Raw genomic sequence first — 20,271 nt, 5'->3', positions numbered from 1 at the left:
GGCTCTTCAAGTTTGTCTGTCTGTGATCAGATCCAGCATGTGAATTAGAATGAAGTACATGCAATTAAAGCAAATCATTTTAATTCATGGTATGTTATATTCCACCCTGCATTTCTGCCAGTGCAAGTTTGTAACTGAGCTCTAAACCTGGTCTTAAGCGGAATACTTAAAAATAGAAGGTCTCCAAACTGTGGAGGTGGAGCTATGACGAGCAATGACTGCTGGCACTGATGGGATGGGAGTGGCAGGAGAAGATGGGGGAGCTGCTGCAATTGCTGCTGGTAGATAATGCCATGTAACATGGCTGTCCTTGAGCAGATCTGAGTGCTTGGGGATGAAATGCTCTTGTGCTTTGGCCTTTCACCATGAATATGGCAGCCTTTAAAATGGCTCAAACATTGACTTTGTGGGATGAACAGCAAGTATGATGGATTTGGACTCTGACTTTCATCTTTAAGGTGCCTACCAGGCTTCCAGAATGCTCCTTCCTGTTGGTGTGACTCCCTGCATGTATTTTACGTTCAGTGCAGAACCTACTGTGTTATGTGTATTGCTATTGATTAAGAACAAGTTTTTAGAGGCCAATCTGTTTGTATGTAATAAAACCCACAAGTATCCAGGTTTTAAGACTAAATAAATACCAGTTGCAGTTAAATTCACATATGATACCTTATTAAATCTAAACTGGAACGAAAATCCTATTTAAAACGCTAGGCTGAAGTGAGTTGAAGGCTGCTTTCAGAAAGTTATTTTCAATTCTGAGTTAGTTTGCATGTTTCACTTTTTGTTTCAAAGCACCAGGAGGTAATTAAAATCACTTACAACTGCCTCTAAAAAAACTCCAGCCATCGTTGGGTTGCGTAGTCATAAAAATGATTTACATGGAGCAGTTTTTTGGAAGCACACAATTGCTATTTAGAAAAAAAATAACAAAAAACTCCATTCAAATTGGCTTCTTGGCAAGAGCTCCTCAAAGCCAAAGTTCAGCCTGGTTTTTAACAAAATGATAGTGGAGCATCTTACCCTGTGCAATGGTTGTAAATAACAATTCAGAAAATGGTAATCTAAGCAACAACAGCAGCTTTGTGTTGACATTCATATGATGCTTGAGGAAATAAAGGGGGTGTTTCTCACTCCTTCAGAATGGTAAACGTATGCAGTAACCAGCCTTATAAAGGATACCAGTTGCCTTAGTAATAGCTAAAAGCAAATTCAGAGTATGCTCCTAATAATGAAAGGGAAGAACAGAGATACAAATCTGTAGCATTTCAACATATTTCCATGGAGTCACTCTGAATGAAAACTGGAGTAACTTGTTCAGAGCTGATGAAGCTTCTCTTAAAATAATTCAGATGTCAGTCAAGATTATGATAAAATTACTGCAGTGGTGAATCCTGTGCCTGAGAAACAAAGGTAATGTGAAATCTGTGGGGCTGCAAGCATGCGGTGCTTTATTTTAGGAAGATCAAGAAGTGACTTGCAGATTGTGTCAGCTGGATAGCCCTTCAAAATAGGCGGTCCACTCCCTCTGGTTCCGAGGTTGAGGTCTTGCTTCTGCGTGGATGCAGGCACTAATTGAAGTGTGCTCATCTTCAGGAAAATGCTTTTGTTGGGCTATAACAAATAGAACTGACAGATAGACTCAGAGCCTTCACAAAGCAGTGCATTTAATGCATCAGCCTTATCTTCTACTGGCTGAAGCAAAAGCTGTTAGCTCCTTTGCTTTGTAACTTGAATGACTTATGGCCCACAATCAACTGTTTTCTGCTGCAAATTAAATAATAAAATTTTACTGTTGTTGCCAGGCCCAAACTTCTTTGTTCTCTGAGACTTCTTGGAGCCAAGCTCATTGGTATCCTCACATTCTCACTTTAGCTCCCAGACCTGCAAAATGTTATTCATTTGCTCAGCTTCACATGCTGAGTTAGTCTCTGCAAAACTGGAGCTTCACGTGTTTTATATGAGTTCTGGTTCTAGATACAAAGGTGATAAGAAGATTTGAGATCACATTAATAAACCAAGCGCTTCTGATTGTAACTATAGTATCTGTAACCAAGTCTGCAGTGAATCCTTCAGCTGCAGTCTGTAGATGTAAAGCAGATTTTTTTTTTTTTTTTTTAAGATTCCTATTTTATTTTTTAGCAAGAAATCTTACTGCATGTTTCTGAGAATAATCCTGTTCTTTGCTTTAGAGGCATCTCCTCCTAGAGCTGTCACTTGCTTCTGAATGATTTCTCTCAAGGGAATGTTTGCCTTAGCTCATTCCTTTCGCCTTCTCATCAAAAGTTGATGAGGACAGAAAGGGTTCCACTGAATGTTTTAATTCCAGGTGTAGGTCTGCTCCTATTGCAGCCAAAGTATCATTGAGCCAAAGAGAGCCACAGAATTTTTCACTTGATCAGGTAATACCAGTTGTGTTTTAGTTCCTTGTTACTTACCTCCCTTTCACTAATGGAAATAGTATTTTAGGTAGTGATTCTGTTTCTAAAGCTTTCAATTATAGCCAGTCATTTGGTCCTTCTGACACTTCAAGATCTTTTTCTTTGTTGAAAAAGTGGCATGAGTGCTCCAATATTTGTACCAGATTCACAGATTCAGAGGGTGCTTCCTCTGACAAGTGGGTGGAGGTTTCTTCTGAAGCTCTGTTTTTCTACTTGTCAAGTCCCCACGTTATTCTTACGTGAAATAAGGGCATGCAAGACTAATATGTAGTTGGAGCCACTGAGATTATTGGTAGAAAACAGAGCTGATGGTCAGATGAAAGAGTAATGCACTGGAAGAGTAAAAAATGTCCTATCAGACAACGCTCCTAAGATCCTGAGGTCTGTGAAGAATAGGAAGAATTGACTCTTTATTCTGATAGAAGAGTCACTGGAGGTGTTCTCCATGCCCTACTGCTTTGCTAGCCCCAGGGGCAGCCTGTGGAAAAGCACTACCTGACAGTCTTGGAGCATGCTAACTTCCTAATACATTCAGGTGTACGTGGTCCCGCTTGCTCTGGAAAGCCTGCCTCATGTGTGAAAGAGCCTGCAAAAGAGGCAGGATGTGGCAGGTGAGTCTGACCCTAAGGTCAACAAATGTGCAGATGCTCAAGATGTTCTTGGGCACTTGGCACATGCCCAATTTCATCAGGCTATTAGTTACCCATCTCAAAGCAAGATTCCACATCTGTGGGTCCATCTGTGATGACTGCTGCCTTGGGAAAGACCTTGACCTCCACCTTGGCAAAGAGCTAAGAGTTACTGTAATGCAAAAACTAAACTGACTGGAAGCATTCTTTTGAACCCAAATAGGTTTTGCCATCAAAAGTAGTAACCTATGTCTTGGCTTGGCTTTCAGATTTGCATGGAGAAAAGCAAGTAACAGTGAGTAACCAAAGTAGTGGATGTGATTAATAGGCATTGTCTCAAATTTCTTTTTTTTCACCAGGAAGAAGTAATAAAAAGCAGTCATGCTGGGAAATGGCCTTTAACTGGGTAGAATCCATTCATTGTGGTGAGCACGATGATTTGGACATTATGTCACCGAGATTGATTCCAGTATTAAAGCTGATGCTCTCTGCAAGCTACAGCTGGTAAAATTCTTCAGTTTGGTTTTGGTATCATCTGATTTGGGTTTTACCGTGGCAGAGGCTGGGCAGATGAAGACAGTAGATCCAAGAGTAATATCAGCCTACCACTCCTGGAATACTAAATTGAAGTGGTAAAATGAATTGCCTACCAGGGGCTTAGACTAAGAGCAGTATACAGGCCTTTTGTGGAGAGTGGTAACAGCCCACTCAGTCCTGGCATGCTAACAAAACCAAATCAGGAAAAGCCATCCCCCAACACTAAGGCTGCTTTGTTGGAGAAGAGGAGATGGGTATTGGCTGCAGGTGATTCTTCTCCCTTCTCCATATAGGGAGAGGTGATGTGGCTACATGTGGGTCAAAGGCTATCAAAAGGGTCTTCAGCGCCTTGGGACCACGGCTAAAGGAACTGAATGCACACCTCATCTTTTCTGCCTCCTGTGTTGGTTAAGGACATGGTAACAAACCAAAGGATTACTTCTTTGAATACGTGGCTTCGTGGCTGATGCCATCACCAGAACTCTGGGTTTTTTGACAGCCAATTAGCCTATATGGCACCAGGTTTGTGGGCACCGGATGGGGTTTGCCTTCTCAGAGAGAATGGTCCTTGCGGAAAAGCTAGAGGGACTCATTGGGAGGGCTTTAAACCAGATGTGAATGGGGCTGGGGGGAGGGATCGTGAGCCTTTCCATGGTAAGGTGTGGGAAGGCATAAGTATACTAGAGAGACAGGGTGCTAGTGCAACCCCCTTGCCAGAGCAGGAACACCTAGACTGGGTCACACAGGAACATGTCCAGGTAGGTTTTGAATGCCTCCAAAGAAGGAGACACCACAGCCTTTCTGGGCAGCCCATTCCAGTGTTCTGTTACCCTAACTGTGAAGAAGTTCTTTCTCGTATTTACGTGGAATCTCCTATTTTCCAGCTTGCACCCACTGCTCCTTGTCCTATCATTGCATGTCACTGAGAAGAACCTGGCTCCGTCTTCCTTACACTCACCCTTTACATATAAACGTTAATGAGGTCACCTCTCAATCTCTACTTCTCCAAGTTAAAGAGACCCAGCTTCCTCAGCCTTCCCTTGTAAGGGAGATGCTCCACTCCCTTAACTATCTTTGTTGCACTGCGCTGGACTCTCTCAAGCAGTTCTCTGTCCTTCTTGAATGGAGGGGCCCAGAACTGGACGCAGTATTCCAGATGTGGTCTCACCACAGCAGAGTAGAAGGTCCCTTCCAACTCTAAGGATTCTGTGACTATGCCTTTGTGGAGTCATTCCATGTAGACGTGCAGCAGTAGTAAGGCTGGAGGGAAGTATAACTTTTAGAAAGCAGGCTCAGGATTAAAGATGGCAAAGTGAGGTGATCCCACTGTCCCTCAAACCTGAACTTTAGTTTGAAATACCGTATTTCAAAAGCGCAGTTTATATCTTTAAACACACTTGCACTGGAAGTTTCACTGTAGCCAGGAATCAGATTTACTCTTAGTGTACTGGAGCTATCCAAGATTAACGAGAGCAAAGGGTGACTCTATCCCAGCCTTTGTAAGCGTGTTCTCTATCATCAGTGAGGACATAAAGTGCTTTTTATTGCTCTGCTGTGGGATTTGAGCTTTGTGGGCTTTGAAAGGTTCCTGGCAGGGACCTGGCTCTACTTAGCAGTAGACTTTCCATTAGACTTAGCTATGGTGTTGGCATCTGTGAGTGTCCTTCCCCATGTATCTGACACATGAAATCATTTGTTAGTACTAACATCACTGATATTAGGATAGTGTTTAATATAACATGCACTGTTTGCACATAGGAAACAAAGAAGCCATAAGAGAAATGAGATATTGTCTTGAATAAGTGTGCAAATGAGAGTGCCAAATCCAGTTTTCCTCTTCTGAAGAATAGGAAATGAGTTTGGCCAGCTGTATGGGGCCATAGCCCAACTCTACGACATTGCTGGGCTTTCCTCCTCTGCATCTTTTTGGGATGCTAGCTACATCATTTATAGAGAAGAAAACCTATATTTTATTGCTTCTCTGAGGCAACTGGAGGTGAAGACTTCATACCTTGCATCACCTCATGAAGTACAAATACACTTGGAATTCTCACTTCAATCCAGCTCCCTTATGTGTTGTTTACTCTTGGAAGTTAAATTACCAGTGTGTGCATCATGAAAAGGAACCACGAGTGATTTGGGTGTTTTTATACTCCTAAGACATGGGGTTAAAACTGAAGACCGTGTTGTCACTTCTAGATGATGTGATGGTGACTGTGATTTATGAGGGTTTCACAGCCTCACCTATCACTCATCTGTCTCTTAGGTATATTTTTGACATCTTCAGTGCTTGTTAGTGAGAGAACAAAGATGCTAGATATGACATTTTGGCATCCAATGGAATGACCTCTTTATTACAAATCCCTTGAAGTGTTCCAGGGAGATGATGCCATGATTGCCATTGTGACCAAAGTGAATACTTTGACATCATGCCATAGAGTCTATTTATTTAATTATTTGGACTGGAAGAATATGACTGATTCTAAGAGAATGTCTCAGTCCTTACCATGGACAAAATGAATACTCAGTTTGTGGCTCCTCAGATAGAGAGATGTTGAAAAACTGCAGCAAATCCAGTGAAGGGCCACCAAGGCAGTCAGGGACTGGAACACACAGCATATGGGGAGATGCTGAAAGACCTGTGTTGGCTCGTTCTCATGGAGAGGAAGCTCAGGTAGGGATATTGTTGTTGTTTTTCTAATACCTAACAGGTAGCTGTGCAGAAGACTTCTTGGGAACGCAAAACAAAGCAAACAAATAAATAAACTAACCCAACAAAAATAATCACAAAAGCAATCAACACAAGCTGCAGGAATGGAAACCTGTTTAGATACAGGGGGAAAAAAATTAAGCTGAAGAATGCCATAGCCCAGGGAGGTTGGGGAATATTCACCTGTGGATATTTTCAAAACTTGCCTACACAAAATCCTGAGTAACCTGATGTAACTTCAAAGCCGGCCCTGTTCTGAGCAGGAGGCATTCTGTACTGGATAAGCTCCAGATACGGCTTTGTATGAGAACTGTTGAATCATGGCCTGAACCTCTGATTGACCACCTGAGGCGAGCGCTGAGTCAGCCGCAGGGGCACAGGTGAATGCAATTTCACCTGAGTGACCGGAAGGGGTGGAGACCCTCCTAGACCCCATTTAAGGCTGACTCCCAAGCAGGAAGCATCTCTATCTGGAGATCACTTCTCTTGGAGTCCTCCTGCAAGCCTAGGACACGGGTAAGCTCTTTATTTTATTTCTCCTTTGTAACATGATAATCTCTCTGGTCCTATACCTGTTTGCTATACAGGATTCTAATGAAGTTACTGTATGGTTTATGTGCTACGGTCCAAACAGGTAATTTTTCAGTATTATTTGAATATTCGATTAGCTCAATGTTTTCAATATTAAGGTCTCTAAAAATTCTGTATACATCAGGCTTTTTAAATCTTGGTTCTTTACTTCCTGTGCTAAGGAATTTTATCTACATGTGTAACTGGAGAGTGCAGAGTCTCTTCTGCTCATTTTGTCTGGCACAGATTGAGCTGGTGCAGCCTGGTGATTGGAGGGTCAAGCATTATGCTGCTGATGGTTAGGATATGGAGGGTTTAGGTTTGTGCCCTAAGAAGTTGGATTTCTAGGTTTAGCTGAATGCTGGCGAACTAGTATTGCCAAGGCCTGGACACATACTGTAAATAGATCCCTTGTACTGTTAAATTATACCACAGTTGTTGCCACAATTAGTTGTCTTGACCTGATTGACACTCACTTAGTCAGTCCAGAAACAAGTTTAAAGTTGTACATGGGGCAGAGTTGATTTCTATTGTGTTGCACCACTTTATTTTGGAAGGTAAGAGTATTTAGTAGTATTAATGTTGGTTGTTCCAACACAGTTGGCCTCAGGGCCTGGGAATGGGCCAGGGAAGTTTTCATTTACCATCAAGCATGCTAGCCAAACAGCATAGGATGGTCCTTAGCACTAGGACCTGCTCTGGCAGATGGAACTACGTGACTCTTTGCTTGGCCACTATAACTTGGGCTACATGTGCATTGGTTGGTGGGCGTGGCAAAGAGGCTATTAGCAGGGTCCCATAGCTGTCTGTCGGCAGTATGGCATTTTGGTTTTGGTGGGTAGCATAGATAAGACTGTCTTCTCCTGGGGAAAATAAAATACAGCTATTACCTGAAATAGATAGTACATGAGCATAATCCTGTTGCTATGCTAAATACAATGAGGAAGAGCCTGCTGCCTGGTGCTTTGACTGGCTGATGTAGTGTCCGTGTGGTGAAACTCTCTGCCACGTACTCCTGCTCTTCTCATAAAATCCAGTAAAGCCTTCTGCAAACTGACAATTGGAAACAGCCCTTGTTATATCTCACATTGGTCCTCTGCAGTGTCTGGCATAATGCCAGCTGGCAAAATCCTGTTCATGGAATAACACTTAAATTTGGCGTGTAAGGATTCAGGCCTTGTTTAGTTTTGTAGTGCTGATGAAGCTGCTAAGGTCAGTATGGATAGAGACTGTAGCTTCCTGCATGGGAGAAAGGAGCTTGTCAATACCAAGATATGACTGATGGTATCTAGAGAAGCTGGTGATGTTAGCATATGGTGTATTCAGTGTGCTGACTCTACTGGATCCTGAAGAGTCAATCCAGTCTGCTGAGCTGGAGAGCAGAGTCTGTGGCTTGTAACCATTGAAATGACTCATTCCTATGGGAGGATTCCTGAAGATTCCAGGACCAGCCATGGAAGCTCATCCTCCCATGGAGTGTTGTGGAGCGAGGCCACAGTGCTGCCCTGGAATGCTGTCTGTTTTGTGTGAGAACCAAAACAAACAAAAAGAATAGATACTCTCCATAAAAACTTGTCTAGTGAGTAGATGTGATGAGTTTCTCTAACTGGACCTTTGACAAAAAGACAAATGCCAGATGTTCCCATTGGAACCTCTGGCATTTGTTGAATCAGAAATCCCCTGAAGGAAGTTTGAGTGGCTTAGTATGAAAATGCTTGCATGGGCCCTGTTCTCTTGTCATTCACATCACGTGAAATAAAATGTAGCCTTGGATTTGAGAAAAGAAAGATTCCCTGAGATTTTTTTTCCATACCCTGTCCTTTTTCCTTTACAGAGTGCAAGTCAGCTACTGCTCTCCAACTCATGATCAAGCGCTGCCACGGGAAAAGAAGTTGTAGCATATATGCCAGCACCTATGAATTTGGAGATCCTTGTTATCCCGGCATCCAAAAGCATCTGAATGTCATCTATACCTGTGGTGAGTCACAAAGAAAGCTCTCAATGGGGTATGCGTTTGATGAGCAGCAGTATGTGAAGAATGAGAACAGTTATAAATGTACATAAAAAGCTGTTGAGCTTCCACTTGGCTCATTGTTATTTTCGTTTGGTTAAATGGAAAGCCTGTAGATTACCTGAGAGGTTTAATTTGGTCTTTTTTCTACTTATTGGGTTGACAGAAAAAAGCAGAAAACATGGAAATGACACTTTGTTAACCCATTCAACACTGCCTCCTTGAGGTAGCAAAATCTGTCAGCCCATTTGATGGTTGGACTAGATGACCTTAGTGGTCTTTTCCAGCATTAATGATTCTATGTATATATTCTGAATAATACCCTGCTGTTTCATTTTCCTGCAGGAAAGTTGTGGTTAACAGTAGGATCCTTTTTATTTTGTTCTGTATTTCATTTTTTACCAAACAATAAGGCAATCACTAATCCATACCCAGGGCATTTTTTGAAAAAACTTCAGGTGAATATAGCAATATTTTCCTGAGAAAACACTGTTGTTTGAAAATTATATGTCTTCAGTTGGGATCATAAGTCACAGTGCTGAGTAGACACTGCACTCCTATCTGACTAATCTTCCTGTGCTGCAGAAGAGAGCGATTGTTCCTCTCTGAATGATGCAGCATGAAAACAACTTCAGGTCTGATTTTTTCCAGTGAAGAAATTTTGATCATTTGTAGTTGATAGACATGCAAATATTTGCTTGAGGTTTTGTTTGTGTAGTTGTTGCTAGGATCAGCTTTGCCTCTCCCTCTGTTTCTTTCTACATTCAATGAAAAGAGAAATTCTGGTGCTATTTTGGATCTGCTGAGTAGATGAGCCATCTGATGGAGTAGAGGAGGTGCTGGCTGCACCTTCAGACAACAGCAAATCTGGATGAATCCCAGTGTGCAACAGCAGCATGCCAAATCTCATGTGTGATTTTTTTTTTTTTATATGGAGATGCTATAGAATTTGTGTAGATGCTGTAGTGTGGCTGATGTGTAGCCTGTTCAAAAAACAGAATCAGGTGTGTGAAGCTCTGAACGCCTGCCTGGCTGTTGTTTCATTTGGCAGAAGCAGTGGGAATGTTAAACTTTTTTTCCCTTGTCGCTTCTTTGTTTTTGTTTGAAGTGATTTAGCAAGAAACAGAAATATTATCTATTCAAGGCCTCGCAAATTGTCTTGCCAGGAAGTTGATATTGTTATATCATTTTTTTTTCATTAAGAGATTGGAGAGAATCTCATTCTCATGGCGATGTGAGCTCCATAATTCAAAATGGGGAACAAACCAAACAGGGCCCCATGATGTATTTCCAAGAAGATATTTCCTTCAAAGCCCTATGCAGCCTCCTTCAGGCACTGTGGTTCTGGTCTCAAAGCCTACTATAGAAGGAATTAGTGATGTCTTAGTATGACTTCAGATTTCCCAGTCAAAGCCTAACTGCATCAGGAAATGAGTCATGCTTGAGAGTACAATACGCCATGGTTTGATTTTCAGTGGGTGAAATCTGCCCCATCATTTGAGGGTGTCCATGGTTCCTTTTCAAAACCATGATCATGATTCAGCATGTCTGAGCTGGATTTTGTGATCACCAGGCATATGTTTCTCTTGGAAAGCAAAATCCTTCAAAATATAAAACTGAACTAAACAAGAAATCAAATTCTAGTTCCATGTGATCATGCTGGATCAAAGTTAATTCTGGCATTTTCTTAAAAGAAATTATAAAACCAAGCAACTTGTTGTTTTATAGTTCAAAGAATAATTGCAGTGTAGAGAACTTCCTGTTGGATATCTCCTTGTTTCAGGTTTTCATACAGATGCATGCATTATTACTCCTGCTATGATGTTCTCCCACTTTCACAAAACCCATGGGAGTGAAAAGGGGCAGGCTTTGACTGCTGTAGCAGAACTGCTAAGCCATGACCTGAATCAGTGATTGAGCACCTGGTAGGAAGGCAGAGCCAACCCAGGGGAGCTCAGGTGCATGCAGTCATGCAATGCAAATACACCTGAGTGACCATAAGGGCTGGAGCCAGGATCCACACCTTCCAGCCCTCATTCAGACATTGGCAGTGCAGGTGAGGGTATCTTGCTGGAGGTCCCTGCCTACCTGAGGCTTTCCAAAGGTAAGCAGCTCTTTTCCTTCATTCCCGTGTCTACTGCTGCATTTGGGCTTGTTCTCATTTACTGTAGTCAAAGACTTTGCCACCCTGCTATTATCACAGTATTTTCCATCCCGTTATAGCATTGCAACTGCAAAAAGTGACTCAAATGAATTTCTTTTAATTTAGGCACTCTTTTGTCACTAATGTCTTGATACGTATCCTCTTTCCACACCTCTTGCAGTTGGAGACACTGGATTCATGCAGAGTGGGTTGTGGCTTTGTGGTTTTCACTGGAGAGAAGTGAAAGACAGAGTAGTCCTAGCATCACTTGGAGGCAAGATAGGTGTACATCACAGGTTTCTTTGAGCATCACTTCAGCCATGGTCTAACTGACCATATCACTTGTCTTACCTGTGACAAAAAAACTGATGTGTCCATGCCAAGAGTTACTGACCATCAGGATCTCTTCAGAAGAAGTGGTGAGAGCAAGCCCACTGATGGATGTGCTAGTGTGGGAAGGAGGACCTTCAGACAGGCATTTTCCTTGTGAGAAACTTTACTAGTTGTAGGTTTAGGGCAGCTGAACTCTGCTCTTGGTGCTAAAGCATGGAGAGGGCTGGGAAGACAATAATGTCTCCTGCTGACAGGAATTCCTGAAAGGAAAAAAAAATCCAATGAGGGATTACTTTGTGAGGTGATAAAGGATTATATAAATTCAAAACCTGTATTGTGAGCAGAAATCATGGCCCTTTTGCTGAGGTGGGCTTTGTGACAGCCATTAATGCTGGTGCAGTTTGCATAGAGAAATAATGAACAGCAAGTGATGTACTCCTATCAGGACTTGGAGATGTCACATCTGGAAAAGTCTCTTAGACTGTTCTATAACTTGTCAGGAGGACCTGAGCCCTATTCCTAATCTCCTGCCATTTTCAAGCGGTAAACAGGTAAGGCAACAGCTTTGGTTCTTATTAGCTATTTCCACATTTCTTGTAGATTCATTTCTACAGCCTCTGTGTTTTATTGGTTGTAAGAATGCCTTCCAGACACGAACAATTAAGTTGATGAATCTGGTATAAAGGAAAGGTGTTGCTATATGAGCTTTGACGAGACCCAGTCCAGCATCTTGCATTTCTGTTATAAAAACTCCATGCATCACTGCAGGCTTGGGGCAGAGCAGCTAGAAAGCTGCATGGCAGGAAAGTATCTGGGGGTGTTAGCTGACAGCTGGCTGAATGTCAACTAGCAGTGTGCCCAGGTGGCCAAGAATGCCAACAGCATCCTGGCTTCTATCAGAAGTAGTATAGTCCTCAGGACTAGTGAGGTGATCAGCTGCCTGTATTCTGTGCTGGTGAGGCACATTGAGTACTGTGTTCAGTTTTGGGCCCTGACTACAAGAAAGACGTTGGGGCCCTGGAGCACATCTGAAGAAGGACAGTTAAGCTGTGAAGGATCTGGAGCACTACTCTTATGGGGACTGGCTGAGGAAATTGGCATTGTTCAGTCTGGAGAAGAGGAGGCTCAGGGGAGACTTTAACATGCTGTACAGCATCCTGAAAGGAGGTTGTAACAAGGTGGGGATTGGCCTCTGATCCTGAGTAACAGCAGTAAAACAAGAGGTAATGGCCTCAAGTTGTGTCAGTGGAGCTTCAGGTTGGATATTAGGAAAAACTTCTCAGAAGGACTGGTGAAGCATTGGAGCAGGCTGCCTGGGGAGGTGATGGAGTCACTGTTCCTGGAGGTGTTCAGGAAGGTAGATGTCGCATGGAGTGGCATGGGAAGGGAAATGGAGATTGTGAATTTCTTTTTGTAGGCATGTTCCAGTGGTTTGGTTATCAGATCTACATAACTGGTAACTGTAGTGCTTTGTTAGATATGGCTATAACAAAATGGAGGAAGTCTCAGCTAACTCATAAATCCCTTGGAAAAACCTGCAGTTCTGTTGCATTAATAATCCCGCCGTCCTGCTTTACAAGGCAATAAACAAAGTCCCAAAGGCCTCACGCTTTACCACTTGATGAGAGAAGTTGGTAAGTAAAGGATAAAGCATGACTACAGTCATGACCCATTGCTGTTTTATGGTAGCTTGGTGCTAAGAGACTAAAGGGGCTAATGAGAGGTGATGGAGATGATCTGGGGGTAATTGGAGTATGCTGACCTTTGTGTTCTCTGGGTGCTTGGGAAAGCAGTTTGGCTACCCCCAGAATGTTGTAGTTAAATATCCTATGTATGTTAGACTGGAGGCAGGCTTTGTTTTGGATGGGAGCACTGAGGTGGTTGCCTTTCTAATCATGATGAGGAGAGAGGCTGAAGATCTGCACAGAGGCTCTTCTGTCACCTCAAAGAGACCATGCTGTACTCCTTTAGCTCCTGCACAGTGTCAGTGGTTCAGACTGGATGTAGGTAATGGTCCCTACTGCTGTGAAAACTTTTGAATCCATAAACATGGAAAATATACTTTTATTACTGCTAAAGTGCTTTCTCTTGATAGAAAAAACTACGTCCAGGATCCCCAGCGAGTGGGGGGAAAAAAGCGATTCCAGACCTCAAGTTAAAATCAAAACCTTTTGGACTCCTTTTGAAACAGGGCAATATGGGCAGTGTCTTGCTAGAGGAAGACACAGAACATATAAAAGGGACTTCTTTTCATCAGAAGTTATAAAACTGATTTTTGCCAGCAAGCAAACATTTCAGGCAACTTAGCTCTAAGGATATTAAACTGTGTTTGAAACTGTTTAACAGAGTTCTTTTGCCATATGGTAAAGCAGAACTCAGAGGCACTCAGATTTTAAATTAATGGCCACATAGTTTGACCTACCAAGTAAATGAAGAATAGAATAATAATATAATCCCAGTATAAAGCTACTTTCATTGTCAAAAATCAAGGTTCAGATGTGGTTTGGGACGTATGTTCAAAACTTCAGTCTTATTTTCCTAAGATAATAGATGATTGTCTAGTATTTTTTTTTGTATCAAGCCTGTGCTTCTGGTCAAGTTATATGCATCTTTTAAAAAGCTACCCAGTCCCATGTAATGACTACAAATAATGAAAAATTCATCAAGTGGGATTCATCTAACTGAGTGCAGACATACAAGCAGTAGAGATTTACAGTGTAAACATTCCCATCTGAGAAAAATTCCTTTTATAGGTAATGGAGAGAAACAGCTGCTTTTGAGGCACAAATCATCTCACCCTAAAGTAGATGCCTGAAAGAGATAAACAGCATATTTGAGGTGACAGTTCTACTGTGCAACTGTAAGTGGAGCTGCTTATACCTAGTTGAGATACTGTTATCTATACATGAGGCTTCTACAGTGGATATGTTAAGAACCAGAATGTTCTTAGGCACGTGCTCATTTTGGTCTAAATTACTGCTGCCATGTAATGATAATTGCAATACCTGTCTTTTGTCCTTATCCGTCCTGGTTTCCTCTGCCACTGTTTGATTTTTGTGATCTTTTGTTCTTAGTTTTGTTGTAGATTGTCATGGACTGCAATTGGCGTGGGAGAGGATGCAGAGTAGCTTTTCATTTGGTTATAGCATTTGTTTCCTGTTCCTGCAGGCACATGGATGTGTTGAACCTCTCTCCAGCCTTTTATATATTTCCATCTAGGGAAGGAAAAGAAAAAAAGCTGCTTCTTTTTAGAAACTGAGATCTTTCAGAAATTCTCAAACTTCATAGAACCTATTAGGGAAGCACGTGTGTAATAGTGTAACTGCTCCATGATGGGTCAGCCATGCCAGTTTAAGGCTGATGTTTTCCAGCTTCTGAGGTTGTGACTTTTTCATCTTTACTGGTGTTTGAGTAACTTTTTGTGGATGCAGTTTCCTGGACCTGGGAGAGAAGCAAAAAAGGAAACTGCTTGTTAAGCAAGGCTCTTATCATTTGGATCAACAGCACAAATCTATTGGTGATCATTGATTAATTAAAGGCAAAGGCAAGATCTCCTTTGCTGACCAGAGCTAGAGTGAGGCACTCAGCTTTACTAATGGGCTTGGAGAGATCTGCTATGAACAGAGACTGTAGCGGCTCTGCTATCATACATCAAGGAAGAATATGCTATAGAGGCAAAGGATTGTTTAGGTTTAAGGTTAGTGATTGCACAAGAATGTGGACTGCGAGTGATGTGTCGAGGAACAAACTTAGTTTGGATTTAGAAAAGGCACAAACAGCCTAATTAGTTTGAAGATGGAGCTTGGTAAATGAGGTAGCGGGAAGCTGTCAGTGTGTGGGCCCCTTTTTGTCTTTGCTTACCATACAACTCACTGTAGGGTGATCTGAGTTGTACATCCAGAAAAATCTGATCATGTCTGGCCTGGATATCCCAGACAGCAGATTTTCATTACCAGGGAAGGATGAGACTGTCTGATGTAGATTAGGATAAATATTCTGAGGAAACAGAGCTTGGCATCTCAGGTGGAGGAGGAGGAGTAGGCAATGCTGTCACCTCTAGAGAAAGGCTTGGAAGCCCTTTAATTATTGCAGAGAAGTGGAGACCTGGAGATGAAAGTCATTGCCTTGGGGATAAGGAAGAAGCGGCTGGAGCATGCTTAGAGAGAGTTCAAAGGACACCTCTTACAATGATCCTAAGCAGAATGCCACCTTACAATTAGGCAAGCTTTGCAAGCCTGCTGCTGTGATCATTCATTTCAGCCTTACTGAAAATCATTTAGGGCTTCTACTATGGGGAAAAAAGAGTCCCATAGAGAGTTAGTTAAATTACTGACACTCCTGCCACACTTGGGTGTGTACACCTGAATCCTTTATTCCTTTTATTTCTATTTTATTTTTGTTTTACTTGATAAAGGCCACCATCTAAAAGTCACAGTGCAGTGGGTAAGGGGTCACTGTGGGGTTCTCATGTAGTGTAAGGGGCTGCTCCAGGGTTGTTTTGCCCAGAGGGTGCAGCTGGAGCCATGGCTGCTGTATGTGAAGACTTTGTGGAGGGGTTGATGGCAAGGGAGGAAGGTGGGATTTTTTTTTTTCCCTTCTGATATAACCTGCATTTCTTAGAAATGTTAGAAATGTGTTAGCATGAACCCAGAATTTCTGCTGCAATAAGTGTAATGGTAGACTGCAACAGAACCAAGGTTTTATGTTGGCTGACAACTCTTTGAGGTTTCTAAACAGTTCCTATTGTCAAATGATTTTCTCTGGCATAAATACGCAAGTCCTTGGGACTGAACTGCAATCTGCCAAATAGAGAACTGGTCCCAGGCTGAGGGGGGCTTTGAGGGTCTCCCTGGCTGTGCTGAGACCACTCTACTCTGGGACATAGCCTTGAAAGCAATTGTAATCTGCCCTTAATGTCACCCAAGAAAAGCAGACCTACCTGTGAATGGTTGTGCAGAATGGCATTTGAATGTGATATATCATAAGGGAATATTTCAAGAAGCATGGAGAGAGATAAGTGAAGCAGAGTTAAAGTGACGTGGATTATTTGTATGATGACTTTTTTTTCCTGCAAGCATAACTCTGCTATTGAGACTTTCTGTTCTTAGGCATAATTATTCCTTTACCAGTGTTCTTTTAGAAGTTCTGAATGAATTATAGACTCTGAATGAAATATAGACAATTTATTGTTTTATTGTCACAGGCTACTTCTTCACCTGGGAACCTCATTGAACATTATTGTTAAGTAGGGTTCCTGTTGACTTTTCCATGCATGTCAAGATGTGAAGAGTTGGTAATTAACGTTAATGTCACCACATGTGAGGCTTCTTTCCTGAGAAGGCAGTAGGCAGCCAGTCTGCCTCCTTCATGTGGGAGACTGCAGCCTGCAGTCAGAGGAATGTCTGGGCAATGGATGGGTGACCCTTCATTCAGTGATCACCTGAACTGTTCCTAATTGAGGTTAATGCCAGAGGCACTGACACCTTGATGCTGACTCATTAGTGCCTGGAGGCTACTGTAGATTGCTGACAACTCAGTGAAATACCGATTAGATTAAATGCAAAGGGAGTATTTGACAATATGACTAACTAAGATTTATTTGCATGGATCGTATTTAATTGTATTCTCTTTGACTTTTGAAAATATATCAAGATAATGCAATTTTCTTCCACTGTTTATAGAAGGACTCTCAGCTGGTGTTTTCTGTGAGCACCTGTCCATTTCTCTGCACATTTCCCACTGCCCTGCTGTTTGCTTGATGCCCACTCCTCCATTTCCGCACTTTAATAAGAAGCAAACAAGAAAGTTTGTGGGATTTGGAAAACTCTTGTTCCTGAATGTGGAGCGAGAACTGGAAGAGGACAATGGAGAGGGGAAATAAATAACAATTTTGTGAAAGCCACCAAAAATGCAAAAATAGGTGAATTCAATGTACCCTTTGGTACAACTGGGACCTGTGAATGATTGCTGAGATGGGGGGGAAGGAGCTGCTCATGGGTTGTCTGTAGTCCACTGATGAAAGATATCGTAGGCATGAGATGCATATTTAATTGCTGGGAAGTGCACTAATGACTTACATCACTTGGCATGCCTACAGGCTACATCAATGCCTGTCCTGTTGTGCAGTGCACTCACTAATTAAGAAGCCATCCCTACTGTGAGTAATTCTGTGGTTACGTGGGCAGGGCTGGTGGATCTTGGGAGAAAGTGTTGGTCTCACTTTATGTGCAAAGACAATTTACATTAAGGTTTGTGTCATCGGAGCTGAATCTAAGACCTTTCAGCATAAAGCCTTACCTGTGCGTACCTCCTCACTCCCCAGCAGATTACTGGTGGGGGTGACTTTGTTAGATGAGTAGAGCCATACTTTGTCCTTCTGCTGGACATTCATTGTGCAGTATTTCTACCCAATCCTTTCTACATCCTGAGATGAAAAGCACCAAGATCAGGCAAGGTAATTTGTGTCATTACCTGTTAGTCACCAGAACTGAGGACCTCTCTGGCCAAAAGAACTCAGGGAGGAGCTCCAAAGCAGGCAGACATTAACAGCTGACCCACATGAATTAGTCACGGGGGTTGATACTGTGCTTTATGTGAATTGCATGGCCTGTATGACTGTTCTGATTTATAATAGCTCACTAATGGACATGTGGCCACTAAAGAACATTTCTCTTGTTCCAGTCTGCTCTCTTCTATGAGAAGTGTTGGTAGGGCACAGAGGCTGATGTTTCCATGTCTTCCCACTGCCCATGGGAAGTGCTTTTTCAACATTTGGTGGCATGCTAAGGGTCTGGAGAACCACTCTCCCTCTTTGTATATTTTCTTGTGTTCCTGCTGGCTCTCTGAAGCCTGATGCAGTGATATTTTATCTTCTAGCTGTATGGAGACTTTAGAACAGGTTTTAACACTCTTGATATCCCTGTGCTCCTACTTAGCAATGGGGAAGATCCACTGGAAGCCCTCTTAAGGTTCCTTTGGTAATGTCACCTGTACTGAGCAGACCTTTCAGGATGCCCACTCCCCAAATGAGGTGAGGAGGGGTTGCTGTGGTGGTTACACCCCAGCACTCTCCATCTTCAAGAAAGGACTGGTTTCCACTTCTCCTGTTTCTATTTCAGGACCTCAGTTTATTCAAAGTGGACCCACCAAACAGTTAATGCCCCTTCAGACAGATACTTCAAATACTGTTGGCAGTGGCTACTTTTCATGTCTTGATTGAGTCATTGTTTGGCCAAGCCATTCTTATTCAGCTCCTATAATCTCTCCTCATAAATCAAGCTTCCCAATCTCTCAGTTGTCCTTCTGTTGCTCTTTTCCACAGTTACCTGTGTCTTGTAAGAAACATTGAACAGGCTTACGATGATTTGTACCCTGGGCACCAGCAGAGGCCTTGTGGTTTTTTTTTTTTGCCCTGTATTAAAGATGGATGCTGTTTCAGAATTGCTCAGTCCAGCGCTGCTACCCAAGAGCAATGGCTGGATCTCTTTCTGGAGTTTCAATCTCGGGTATCCTGATGCTCAGTATTTAACTTATTTACCCTCATTTTGGTGAGCAAGGAAAGCAGCAACTTCTGAAAGCCAGAGTATTTCTGCAGGGAAGGAGGATCCTGGGGCTGATATCAGCATCCCTTATGGCTGGTTGTTTTCCTGGCTCTGCTAATACAAAGGCGTGGGGACTTAAGGATGACTGATACTGCATAATATAAATAGCGAAGCAAATCCTACTAAATCCCTTTAGAAGATATTTAACTAAATTCCTAACCCATGAGGCCAGGCTGGGCCATGTCTTATCTTTAAAAGCCATCTTACAGGTGTGTGCAAGAACTCTGGAGGCTGGTTAATCCAACCAGATGTACCCTTGGTGCCTTCAGGGAAGGAGTGAGGCAGGGAGGACAAAGAGTTGGAGATTTCATTTGCTGGAAGAGTGTCACTGCATTGTGGTTTAAGCTGAAGCCTCAGGGAGAGGAATATACCTGGTATGCAGCTCCATCTGGAGTCCAGCAGATCTGTTATCTGAAAGGTGGCCCATAGTAGCCTCAGTCAGGATGCTCACAGTGACCTAGGGAGCATGTATCAGGCACCCGGTGGTAGATGAAACTTACTCTGCTAGTCCCTAGATCATGTATATTTGCTTCAAGCTTTGATGAAATGGTTCTAGTATTTCTTTTTGAAGAAAACATAAAATGCTTTTTTTTTTTTTGGAGGGTGCATGAAAACTCAGAAGTAAAATGGATCATCTCATAGAAGGACAAAAAAATCCCAGCACTTTAATATATCTGACTATATATATATTTTTTTTTGGGGGGGGGGGGGGGGGGGGGGGGGGGAACTGTTGAATCATGGCCTGAACCTCTGACTGACCACCTGAGGTGAGTGCTGAGTCAGCTGTAGGGGCACAGGTGAATGCAATTTCACCTGAGTGACTGGAAGGGGTGGAGCCTGGCTGCACCCCTCCTAGACCCCATTTAAGGGCTGATTCCCAAGGAGGAGAGATCTGTATCTGGAGATCACTCCTCTTGGAGCCCTCCTGCGAGCCCAGGACGTGGGTAAGCTCTTTATTTCATTACTCCTTTGTAACGCGATAATCTCTCTGGTCCAATACCTGTATACCTATTTACCTTACAGTCTGTATACCTGTTTGCCATACAGGGTGCACAGCTTGGTATTTGGCATGGCCCAGTGAATGGACACTGGCCTTAGACCGAGGTTTTCTCTTGCGCAGAGAGATGGTGGAAACCCCATCCCTGGAGACACTCAGAGACAGGCAGACAGGGCTCTGAGCACCTGATGGAGCTATAGGTGTTCCTGCTTGTTGCAGGGGAGTTGGACCAGATGGCCTTTAAAGGTGCCTTCCATCTAAAACAATTCTATGATTCTTAGCCCTAGCAGTTTGTCACA

General features: G+C 42.7%; 1 protein-coding gene across 4 annotated transcripts in view; it reads left to right on the top strand.

Annotated features, from left to right (window-relative positions):
* Window positions 1-20,271, top strand: part of EVA1A (eva-1 homolog A, regulator of programmed cell death) — a 194,737-nt gene that overhangs the window by 79,144 nt on the left and 95,322 nt on the right. For all 4 annotated transcript variants that reach the window (XM_040698621.2, XM_015285156.4, XM_015285155.4 and 1 more), the window contains exon 5: window positions 8,722-8,865. In XM_040698621.2, the coding sequence (XP_040554555.1) occupies window positions 8,722-8,865 (144 nt within the window). The remainder of the gene's footprint in view (window positions 1-8,721; window positions 8,866-20,271) is intronic.

Source organism: Gallus gallus, chromosome 3 (genome assembly GCF_016699485.2).
Source record: "Gallus gallus isolate bGalGal1 chromosome 3, bGalGal1.mat.broiler.GRCg7b, whole genome shotgun sequence".
In the NCBI taxonomy this organism is placed as follows: domain Eukaryota; kingdom Metazoa; phylum Chordata; class Aves; order Galliformes; family Phasianidae; genus Gallus; species Gallus gallus.
The sequence above is the reverse complement of the archived record's forward strand: the minus strand, read 5'-3'. Positions and strand labels throughout refer to the sequence as shown.